The sequence below is a fragment of the Macrotis lagotis genome, chromosome 1 (assembly GCF_037893015.1).
Source record: "Macrotis lagotis isolate mMagLag1 chromosome 1, bilby.v1.9.chrom.fasta, whole genome shotgun sequence".
Classification (NCBI taxonomy): Eukaryota; Metazoa; Chordata; class Mammalia; order Peramelemorphia; family Peramelidae; genus Macrotis; species Macrotis lagotis.
The window spans coordinates 371,534,977-371,547,556 of NC_133658.1; the positions used below are offsets into that span (position 1 = coordinate 371,534,977).

The following is a 12,580-nucleotide window of genomic DNA, read 5'->3' on the forward strand; positions in this document are numbered from 1 at the left end:
TAATTGTCTCTTTTGATGAATTGTTTAGACATGATAATACTATGACATCTTATTATATAGAATAACCTTCAATCCTTAGGGATTGATTTGGTTCTAGCTCAAGAATATGGACCAGACTCAGTGGTTTTGATGTGGGTAGTCATTAGGATGGGTTATACTGGATTGATTCTGGTAACTTCTGGTGAGGGTGATAGTACTAAGCTTTCAGATAATTATGGTTCTAGCAGTTACCACCCTAGAAAAACTTTAAACCTAAATGGGCTCTCTAACATCACTCTGAACCAGCTTAGAAGCATGGTCCTGATGCTAGGTCAGAATTTTTCCAGAGGGGAGCAGAAATGGGGGAGTCTGAGGGGGGTGTTTGGTGGGGTGGGGAAGTGAGGAGCAGGTTGGGGCAGATAGGGGAGACACTGTTTGATCATTTAATTTAACACTTTGCCAGGTTATGAAAACCTACTCCTCCCCTACCTATCAGAGTTTCAGGAATAAAAACAAGTAACAGAAGAAATCTCATCTAAATTAAGTCCCAGGAAAAACAATGTCATTTCAGTCTAAGTAACTGATAATCTCATTTTGTTCTCACAAAGAATCTTTCTTCCAGAAAGTCCTCAGCCTTCACCATACAACACAATAGCCTGAGATGAAGTCAGCTAGTCTATTTCAAATGCAAAATATATATATATATATATATATATATATATATATATATATTAGATATATAGATTTTCATGTATTTTAATTAATACTGATACTTCCTTAATACATAAAATGACATTCTATTGTTTACATCTATTTTCAGTCCTTCAAAATTTATGCTATATGGTTATGAAACTTAAAATACTATCAATTCACTTAATAAATTTACATTAAGTACCTATTTTCTGCCAGACACTGTGTGCTAGGAGCAGTGACATAAATAAAAAGTGTTTAAGACCCGGACCTCAAGTAACTTACATTCTATTTTCTATGACACATGTTTACAGAGAAATAAATAAAAGTCACATATTTTAAATATACACTGCATACACAACATAAATATACACTACAATACAGTGAGAGTGAAGGTAGGTTGTAACAACTGAGGGAATCAGGGAAGGTCTCTCAGGACTCAGAGAGCAATGGAAAAATACATTAGGGATAAGTTGAGGCAGTTAGTTGGCTTAGTGTTTATAGTGCTAGGTCTGGAGTGAGGGACACTAGAATTCAAATTCAGCCTTAGCCACTAACTAGGGGCAGCTAGGTGGTGCAGTGGATAGAGCCCTGGAGTCAGGAGGACCTGAATTCAAATTTGACTTCAAATGCTTAATTATTATCTAGCTGTGTGACCTTGGGCAAATCATTGCCTTGCAAAAACCAAAACCAAAACCAAACCAAGCCACTAGCTAGCTGTGTGTCCCTGGGCAAATCACTTAATCCACTGGAGAAGGGAATGGCAAACCATTCTCCTTTCTTTGCCAAGAAAAACCTCATGATAGGCAGTTAGTACAATAAGGCAAGTCACTTAATCTGATTGCCTCAAAAAAAATGAAGGAAGAAAGGAAGGAGGGAGGAAGGAAGGAGGGAGGGTAGAAGGAATTAAATCCCAAGAATGGAACATGACCAAAAAACCAACAACAGCAAGAAAGGGGTAAGTGTTATTTTCCTATTTTCAAGGCTGATTAGTGTTCTAGAATCATAGATCTGTTAAGGAATTATACTACCACAAAAGGTGTGTCTATCATGTAACATGAGTAAAGGATAGTAGACACATAGCTCAAGAATTAGACAGGTAGCTATTAAATAGTAAGAGTCAGAGAGAGTTCTCTTGAGTACCATTAAGGAGCACCTCCTTTCTACAAGAAACCTTTCCCAATACCCCTTAACGCTACTGCCTTCTCTCTATTGATTATCTCTTATTTACCTTATAATCCTATCCTATATATCCTATATAAATATCTTATTTACACATGGTGATTTGCATGTTATCTCTATTAAAATTGTCATCTCTTTAGGGCAGGGGTTGTCTTTTTGTCTTTCTTTGTATTCTCCAGTACTCAGTGAACTATCTTGCATATAGTTGTCTTGACTTAATTGGGTTCTCTATAGAGGAGTATGAACTCCTTGTAGTTGGGGAAACAAATCACAAAAATCACAGAGACATGGAGGAATTGCACTTTGCACTAGTGGAAGGAGTATTTATGCCAGTGAGATCACTGATTCATCAAAGTATGGAAAAAAAACAAGACTGGGGAAAAAGAAGGCCCATCAGCCTGATCAGATTCATAATGCATAAATATAAGATAGTATAAAGATAAAAGCCGGGGTGGGGGTGGGAGGTTTATGGTGCAGGTAGCATGAAGATTTGCTGGCTATGGAAAAGACACTATTACTTCTGGAACATCCAGAGATGTTGGCCCTCGGGATGCCTCCCTAACTAGCTGTTCTACACCTGTGTGGTCTGGCATCTCCTGCTGAAACCTTGAGGAGTCATACAACAAATGGTGAAATGCTGACAGCACCTTTTGCTGTCAGATGAGGAGGGGGAGAGGGGAACTGGTGTCCTGTCCCAGTTATAAGCCCCAAAGCTCAATTGAATTTGCTTGACAAACTGCATAAATCCCAATTTTTAGGCAGCATGAACCAACTCAAATTCCTACTAGATTAATCCTATTACATTTTAGGTTTTACTATGCAAATGTCCAACTTTACTAGAAAGTCCTAACTTTCAGATGAACAGTGTGAAGATAAGGTATAAGAGAACAGGCTATTGGAAAGAACAGTCAACAGGGCTTAACTATTTACTCCTCTACCTCCCCAAACACACATATACATGTACACACAATGTCCACAAATATACATACACACATACATTCAATCATCTTAGAATGTGAATTCCTTGAAAGTGGAGATTGTTTCATTTTTTGTATTTTTCAAACCCAGCACATAGTAGATTCTTAAGCACATGACACACACACACACACACACACACACATATATCTGATGGTTGGTTGGACTCCAATGCAGAAAGACCATTGCAGGTTATAATTACGTTTTTTTTTTTTAGATTTTTCAAGGCAATGGCTTGCCCAAGGCCACACGGCTAGGTAATTATTAAGTGTCTGAGGTTGGATTTGTACCCAGGTACTCCTGACTCCAAGGCTGGTGCTCTATCCACTGTGCTACATAGCTACCCCCCCCCTTTTTTTGTTTTGTTTTTTAGATTTTTGCAAGTTATAATTTCAACTGTGTGCATTTATGTACATATATTTAAGGTGATCTCTTTTCTCCCAAGAACATAATCTTCAGGCAGAATTTACTGGGCTCAGATACTTGGGGGCCAGGAAGGGAGAACAGAATACTGGACTTGGGAGTCAGAAAACCTTGGAATTGGTGTCCTGATTTTGCCACTTGCTAACTATGTGATCTAGGTCATGGCTGCAATCCTTACTGAGTCTTATTTTTCTCATATGTAAATGAGTACATACCATTTCATGTCTTAACTCTCTCAGAGTATCATAGACCACAGAGGTCATCTGATTGTAAGGACCAAATGAGATAATGAATGTAAAGTGTTTTGTGCATGCAAGATAAATGTGAGAAATTATCAGACTAGAAACTAGAATGCAAGTTCATTTCCTAAGCTTAAGCTAATTTTTCTGTTCCTGATTTTACTGTTTAAAAAGTCCAAATTGGGCCCAATGGGCAAGGATAAAGTATTCATGTTCATTTAGGATGCAAAGGTCATCTGATTCAAACCAAGAATGCCCTGCTTGTAAAGAACAAATACTGAGTGTTCTGATTGCTAAATGATAGACCAAATGGGCTGCTACAACTTGTGGGCAGGAAAATCTTATTACAAACAATGGTGTTATGATTGGATTTGGTTAAATATTCATATGGTTAAACAGCAGAAGAAACACTGGCTTTGAAAGCAGAATAATTGAGTCAGCATGCTGACTTACAAATTGGATCATCTTAGATAAGTCAAATAACCTCTCTCAATATCAGTTTTCCCATCTGTAAAATGGAAAGTATAATCTTTACACTACCTACCTACAATACAAAGTTCTTTTGTAAACTCTAAATGTTTCTATAGAATTAGGAAATATTACAATGATAATTAGTTTTTCTTCTAATATACCAAATTTTAACATAACTGTTACTCAAACCCCATATAAACAACTCAATTATGGCTCTACTAAGGTCTAAAGTCTGACTAATGATTTTTTGGATTATCCAGGGTCTCCTCCTCACTCCCCTTCTCTTTTTTTTAATATTATTTTTTACCAATTACATGCAAAAATAGTTTATTAATATTCACCTTTTTGTAGGTTTTTGAGCTCCACATTTTCCTATTTCTCTCCCTTTACTCTCCCCTCCCCATGGCAGCCAGTAATATGGTATAGATTATAATGTACAATCATGTTTAACATTCTCTTAGTTATGTTGTGAAAGAAGAATCAGTACTGAAGGGAAAAAAACCATGAAAAAGAAAAAAAAGCAAATTTTAAAAAGTGAAAACAGTATGCTTTGACCTGTATTCAAACTCCATAGCTTTTCTCTGAACATGGATGGCATTTTCCATCACAAATCTTTTTAGAATTGTCCTTTATCACTGAACTGCTGAGAGGAGCTGGGTCCATCATAGTTAATCATCACCCAATTTTGCTGTTAATATGTACAATGTTCTCCTGGTTCTTGTCATTTCGTTCAGCATCATGAAGACTCATGCAAGTCTTTCCAGGCTTTTTTGAAGTCCACATGCTCACAGTTTCTTACAGAACAATAGTACTGCATCATATTCATATACCACAATCTGTTCAGCCATTCCCCAATTGATAGCATCCCTCCTTAACCATTTCTGCCATTCTATTTCCAAAACACACTATCTGTGTGACTTTGAATGAATCTATGACTCTTTAACCCCCTTTGACAGAGAGAGAAAATTAGGGTGCTACTTAATTCATAGAATTGTTTTTTAAATATACTTTGTATACTATATGTACACATATGCACATAGATATTGAAATGTGTTATTTTTATTAGTATTAGAAAGGCAGTTTGGCATTAAGGATAGACAATTGATCTTAAAGTCAGGATGACATAGACTCAAGTCCCACCCTGGTCAATTCTCTCAGGGCTCTAGGAAATTCTTTAAGTCCATTTGTTGCAGAAAAGTTATCAACCTACAAACTCTTAGAGTTTATCTCATCCAGGATCTCCCTATTATTAGTAGTCAATTTAGACCTTAGAGTGCTTCTACTAGATATTGGCAAGAAAAAAAGCTAAACAAAATAAAACTTAATTAAAAGAATCCACAATCTTGTAAGCATGGTTGTTCTGCCTACCAGGAGAAATTTCAAACTTCTCATTCTAAAGCAATTACTTTTGGAATTTTTGTAAAACCCCAATACAGGGTATTGCTAATGAAACCTACTGTGGATCTTCTGGGATTTTGTTTTCTTTTTGGCAAATATCATCAAATTTGGGCAAATAGTATCTGGTCACTTCCTTATTTATGCAAATATCATTATGAAAAGAAAGGAAAAGATAAAGTGTGTTTAACTCCAGTGCTCATAAAAGATATCTAAAAATTCTTAAAAAACCCTAAAAATAAATACTATAATTCTACAAGGGAGGAGTCTGAGATTGGCTAATATAAAGTTTTGGGATTCTTGTGGTTTTCATTTATCTGTACTATGGAATACCCACCCCAGTAATATCCCTTCCCCTTAATGTGCATTAACAGAGACCTGGTTGTAAACACAATTGTTTCCCAGGCAATAAAATCCCTCCCTCTTGAGGGGAAATCCAGGGTGAAAGAAACATCAGAAACACCCACTGACTTTGGAAATGCAGCTGGGGAACCACACCCCACATCCCCTCAACCCCCAGCTACCCCCACTCCTCATTCCATCCCACCCACATCTAGAAAAAGTCCACTTGTAGGACTCTCAGCTGCCTTCCCAAACATGATTCCAAAATGTCCAACATGAGTGGCAGTGCCTCTGCCTAAATCCATTCTCTCCAAGTCATCTGAAAACCTATTTGTAGAGAACAGCATTTTGGTGACAGTTGGGCTGGAGGTGGTTTTGTAAACAAGTATTAAATAAAAGAGAAGAGGCAGCAGGTGCTCCCATTTCTTGCCTATCCCTGTTGCTCCTTATCCCCTCTTCTCCCAAACTTCATTTCTACTCCACCCCCATCCATGAAATACAACATCTGCTGCTGCATGGCAAGAATGGAAACATCTGAGGACTCTTCAGAGTCAACAATGGCTCCATCTGCCACAGGCAGGCGGATTTATTCAGTGGGCCAGAAGGCCCGCTCAGTGACAGCTGACTCACTGGTTGCCACAGTAACTAGGATGCCAAAATTTAAATCAGCACTTATCTGAAATATTCCTGGTAATTCCAGGAGGGGCTTCCCTCCACAAATGGCAGCATCAGGATACAAGGATGTCCATTTATTATTTTTGTTGTTATTTTTAACCATTTCTATCTTCCTCCTAGCTCTCTAAATGAAATAATAATCAATTGATTTAGACTTAGATGGTACTCTGGAGATCACTGAAATCATCAGCCCTCTTATTTTATAGAGGAAGAAATTGAAGTTAAGTGACTTGCTCACAGTCACACTGGAAATAAGTACTAGGAATGGAATTTGAGTCCAGATTGTCTAACACCATAGCCAGTATTCTTTCCACTGGATTATGTTTGAAGCAACTGTTGCCAATAAGATTGATGAGGGCACTTTTCCTCCTCTTCTCTAGCTTTTTTCTCTTCCTTCCTCTCTTTTCCTTTCCCTCCCTCTTTCTCTCTTTTGTTTTCTCCCTCCTTTTCCCTCCCCCCCTTTTCTCTTCCTCTTCCTCTCTTTTTCTTTTCTATGTCCCTTTCTCTCATCCCCTTCCTACTTTTCTTTTTTCCCCTTCCCTTTCTGGGTGGTCCTTAAGTAGTTTACAAAAGCAGAACTAACTCAGGTCACTGGGTCCTTGTGCTTGTGACTGTGCTAATGAGATGAACAGCAAGGACAGCAAAGAGGTCAGTCAGACTCCTCAGTTGCAAAGGAGAGCTGCTCTTGCAAGTCTGGTAACCTGGGTGGCTTTTCTTATGTATTAATGTCTGTACTACGGGTGTCCCTGGGAGTGATGAACCCTGTATAACAAACTGCTGAAGTTCTAAAGGGAGGGCATGTGGCAAAGGTCTGGGAAGTGATGACCCTTGGCCCAGGGTCAGCAACACCTGCGTCTTGGACAATGCTCTCTGATGTTGAGCCTCCCTGAAACAGAGGGAACCAAATCCTGGTAGTCAAGAAGTTGAAGGGCACTGATATCCTGTAGCCTTTCAAAGTGAGGCAAATGTCTTTTAAAAAGCTAGGCCCAAAGCAGGTGGTGGGTTAATTGAGTTGGCGAAACCATCACTCTGGGAGGCCAAGAGAGGAACCCAAGAGACCAACAGAACAGTAACAACAAATGATGATGATGATGGCTAAGATTTATATAGCACTAACTATATGCCAGTGTGTTACAAGTATTAGCTTCTATGTACAAACAATTATAAATCAAAGAATTTGAGTTGGAAGAACCTTGGTGGGCATGCCACTCATGCCCTGTCAGAAACATTTTCTGTAGGATCAAAGACAAGCAATCATACATGTGAAAATGTTTTCAAAAGTAAAAAAAATTATGAAAAATAACCTCATTGTCAGACTGCAGGGCATCATGGAAATAATAATAATAGCTGACAGTTTTATAACACATATTATATGCCAGATAGGGCAGTGGTTAAGAGCTCTGGCCTTGGGAATCAGGAGGACCTGAGTTCAAATGTGACTTCAAACACTTACTGTGTGATCCTGGGCAAGTCACTTCACCCTAACTGCCTCAGTTCCCTCATCTGTAAAATAAAGTGGAGAAGGAAATAGCAAACCACTCCAAGAAAACCCCAAATGGGGTCATGGAGAGTTAGATATGACAGAAACAACTATACTACAATAACAAATGTGCCAGGGACTATGGTAAGCATTTGATCTTCCATTTGGGCCTTCCAACAGCCCTAGGAAGTAGGTGCTATTATTAACCCCATGTTATAGATAAGAAAATTGAGACAGAGAGAGGCAAAGTGACTTGCCCAAGATCAGATAGCTAGTAAGTGCCTGAGGTTGGATTTGAATTTGGGTCTTCCCAACTCCAGGTCTGGTGCTCTATCTACTGGATTATCTAGCTGCCTGGATTTAAAGCATCAGATTTAGATTCTGGAGGTCAGAATTAGAAGCCTAGTTCTGACATGTCACAGTTCTCAGGTAAGTCACGTCTCTGCCCCAGGTCTCATTTTTCCTATCTGTAAAGTGGGGCTAATAAAATTTGTATTACTGACCTCATGGGGGTAATGTGAGGAAAGTACTTTGTAGGTCTCCTGGTGAAAATTTTATTTTTGGTCCAGACCTGTGATATCATCTCTATCTGGGAATTCCTGGTGAGGAAACTCCCCCTACCAAAGTAGAGCAACAACTTCACTGCAACAGAGAATTTTTAAGAGAATTGCCTGGGGCTCAGATATGTGAAATGACTTGCCCAAAGTCCCCTAGCCAAAAATGTTAGAAGCAGGACTTGAATTCAGGTCCTTCTGACCTGGAGGTCAGCTCTCTTTCCCATGATGCCATGCAATGTGAATCATCATTATTATTTTTTTTTTCTGGAACACAATCAAGTTAAGTTCTTGCTTCCTGGCTGTCTCCATCGACCACTTTGTGATTCATTATGAACCAGGCAACCATTGAGGATGACTGGATTTCCAGGAGCTGCCAGAACTCAGTCCCTATGGACTTTGGTGAATAGGACAATGAATGAGCCAGGCACCCTGCCAACCTCTCACTCACCGTGGTGATGAACCTGTACAGCGGCTGTCGCCGCTCTGTGTACTTCACCGTGATAGGACTCAGATCGTAACGAAACCAGATGGCAGGGATGATGCGACCAGTGTGACTATATGCAACATATTCCTAATAGAGGAAAAAAAAAAATGAGAACAGGAAATGAAAATCAATTTTCATAAGCTAATGTGGGGATTTCTAAATTACTGTTCTGCTGGATGACCGACTACTAAGATGCATTCTCATTCCCACCCACTATTTGTTTCACCTCTCCTTTGAATGACTGGTGACTGAGTTCTCTTGCCAGTCATTGCCTGGGCAAGATCAAGGGACAATGTTTCTATCTTCTTAGACACTAACAAAAAATACTATTGAGGCAGACACTGGAATAAGCAGTAAAGATACCAAAGGAAAAAAAAAAAGAGTTGGATTTCAGGTCAGGTAGAGAAAATGGGAAATTTTTCACTTCTAGCCTCAGTCACTACCCAGTAGGAAGGAGTGTCAACAGAGGATGACAAAGGTCAGAATGGGAAGATAATGCATTTAATCCTGCCATTCTAAACCCAAGAGAATCTTGAAGATGTAAAGGATGGACTGAATCTGAAATGGCGGGGGGGGGGGTCGGGGGTCTTGATCTTAAAATATTTCCCCTTCCCTTCCTGGACCTTAGTTTCCCAGTCTTAAAATGAGTCAGCTGGTCTCTACAGTCATTTCCAGGTCTGATAACCTCTGCTCAAAATCTCCACACCTGTAAATCTACTCAGACAATGAATTGAGAGTAAAGAGTTAGTAGTGTCCAGGTTTAGATGGCAGCAACAAAACAACTCCCCCAAACCTCTTCTCCATCTTTGATAGTTACAGATCGAAGAGATGCTTTTATTCCTATTTCCCTTTCCCTACCCCTAATGCACAGAACAGTCCTAATAATGCGGTCTTGGCTTATCGCCACAGCTTCCATCCGACTCATATAAATGTCAACATCAGCTGAGCAAGCTGTCCTGCCTGAAGAGCATTTTCAAAAAGGTCTCAGTCCAAAAAAGCTTTATCGGTGTTTGGTGACACTGAACAGAAAGAATAAATTCAACCCTGTGAGGCAACTATAGGGGAAGGGAGATGGCTCTGGCTACAGCACAGAAAGAATCAAAGGGTAGGAAAGGAGGCACATTCAGGGAACAGCTGTCCCAACAGTACTGAAGCTGGCCTAATCACAATCATCCCTGTGGGCTTCTTGGCTTAGAAGTATTCAGTCAGCAACACTTTACTGTCCTAACACCCTGTTTCAAAGACAGGTCCATGAGACTGTGTGGAACAAAACCTAGGGTGCCAGCTCTAGATAAGTGAATGTTGATCGACTGTACAGAAGCTATCTGTCTTCTGGAGGGTTAGCTCCATGATCTGTGGTAGGGCAAAGCTGGGTTAGGATTTACACTGACATTTGTTAGAACTAGAAAGGACCTTAGATTTTTAAAATTTATTCCAAACCTTCTGTTTTATAGATGGAGAAGCTGAGGTTCAAAGAGGGGAGAAAGGGGCTTGTCTACTAATGTTGTGGCCAGATCATATCTTATTCATCAGTAGGCAGGATATTAGGAGAATCATTCCTCCTCAGATCTCCCCATCCCCCCAGTCAAAACTCTGATTGACAAATGGACAGAGATTAAAGCACACAGGAGTGACAAACAAATCAAAAGGGATGATTTGGCAGATTAGAGGAGCTGGGCAATTTAGTCTAAATAACAGAGGTCAAAGAGGTGATCTCATTACTGTCTTTAAACACAAAGAAGCTTTATGAGGGGGGAGACTAGCAATTGTTTTCTGTATCCAAAGAAGATATGAACAATAGGAAAGAGTCTTAAATTAAAAAAAGGACTGATTTTGGTTGGTTATGATGGGGTGGGGGTGGGAGTGTTATATAACTGGAATGGATTTCCCTGAGTATCTTTAAGAAAAAATGTAAACTAACTGACTATCTGTATATACTTAACAGTCCCACCTAGCTCCAGAATGCTATGAAATAATTATTGGTAGGAAACCCTCTGTTTAAAAACATATTTTGAGAAATGCTTTTTGAATGAACTTCATGAACTTAGAACAATGACCTGGCTCATAAAATGAAAATGCTGACATTTACTTATAAAAAAGTGACTTCTTATAGATGGTCTAGGAGGGAAAAAAAAATCAAAAGTAGTGGGTGATCCCAAAAAGCCATCCTAGGTCATAAAAACAGCATTCAAATTCAATAAACATTTAAGTGCTTAATATGTACAAAGAAAAATATTAAGCTAAACTGTAGGAAATAAATAGCTTAGCTAAATTAATTTCTGTCCTAAAAGAGCTTATAGATTGAAAGGGAGGAAAGTTACAAACATAGGATAAAAAATACAATATTGTATAAAAGGATTAAAGAAATGAAAAAATCAGATCTGAGAAGGAAGGCTGCTATCAAGGTTGGTGGGGGTGATGAAGACCATGCCATCAGAGAGGTGATGCCATGGCATGCATGTGAATTGGATTTGAGTGAGGGGGGGCTCCTTTGCTAAGTCACCACTCCTCTGGAGCTATCTGATCCAGTGGCCAGATATGAATCTGGAGACTGAGCCTCTGTGAGACAATAAGGCAAAACCTGCCCGAGGTCACACAGCTACTAAGGGTCTGAGGCTGGATTTGAGTTCGGGTCCCCCTGACTTCTGGGCTGGAACTCTACCCACTGTGCCATCTAACTATACTAGCTATCAAGATTGGTAATAGGGAAGGAATGGGACAAATTTTCATGGAAGGGGTGGCATGTGAGTTGGCTTTTAAAGAATACACAATATACAAAAATATGTCATTCCACAAATAGTATGGGTCACTAATGATTCTAGAATGCCTCCAGACTTCAAGGCCCGATTAGCACACTCTTTACCAATCCAGGAAGGTATCATAAATGAAACAGAAATTCAATTAACTGGGACAGGCTAACCTTATAAATAAAAGAAAAAAATAAAGTGATGCGACTACTTCTTTAGTTTAGCCAAAGAATGAAATTATGAAATAATACTAGGAACACAAAAAGGTGCCAGACTTTATAAACTTGAACACTAGACAATAGTAAGCCACTGATGATTTTTGAACAGAGGAGAATCATGACTCTAGAGCTATGCTTTTTGATGCATATAATTAATAACTATCTTCCTCATTTATCTAGGATCTATCATAGGTTTGAGAAGATAGGAATTGAATTTGCCTTAACTTCTAGGTTTAGATTTTCTGAGTTTAATACTAGATAATTAATGATCCCAGCTCTAACAGTTCCATCTTCTAAAAGGAGTAAGTGGCTTCTGAGAAAGCTATGTCTTTTTCAAATCCATATTCATTCAGCTTGGTGTTAGCTTCAGAATCCATACTGTGCACCCTAATGTAAAATAGAAAAGGATCTGAAGTGTCATCTCCCCAGCTGTAAATGTCAGTAATGACATTTGAGGGCACCAATTTAAGGGCAACTTAGAGCTAGATATCATAGTATAGAGTGGGTGCCAGATGCTTCTGTGTCTGGGGTCAGAAATGTTCAGCAGTTCCTTATCCTGTCACGTAAAGAAGACTAAGAATCATAGATTTAAGAGTTAAAAAGGATGTTAGTGGTCATCCAGGAGATGGGGAAACTGCAGCATAAGAAAGAAAAAGTGATTTGTCCAAATTCCTAAAGGTAGGAAGAGGTAAAGTTGGGATTCAAAAATCTTGTCTTCTGACT

The 12,580-nt window shown here is 39.1% G+C and overlaps 1 protein-coding gene across 3 annotated transcripts in view; it reads right to left on the minus strand.

Annotated features, from left to right (window-relative positions):
• ERGIC1 (endoplasmic reticulum-golgi intermediate compartment 1) overlaps window positions 1–12,580 on the minus strand; it is a 147,473-nt gene that overhangs the window by 13,122 nt on the left and 121,771 nt on the right. For 2 of the 3 annotated variants that reach the window (XM_074212402.1, XM_074212403.1), the window contains one exon: window positions 8,857–8,979. In XM_074212402.1, the coding sequence (XP_074068503.1) occupies window positions 8,857–8,979 (123 nt within the window). Of the gene's footprint in view, window positions 1–7,824; window positions 7,875–8,856; window positions 8,980–12,580 lie in introns of all 3 variants that reach the window. The other variant, XM_074212404.1, reaches the window with a different exon arrangement.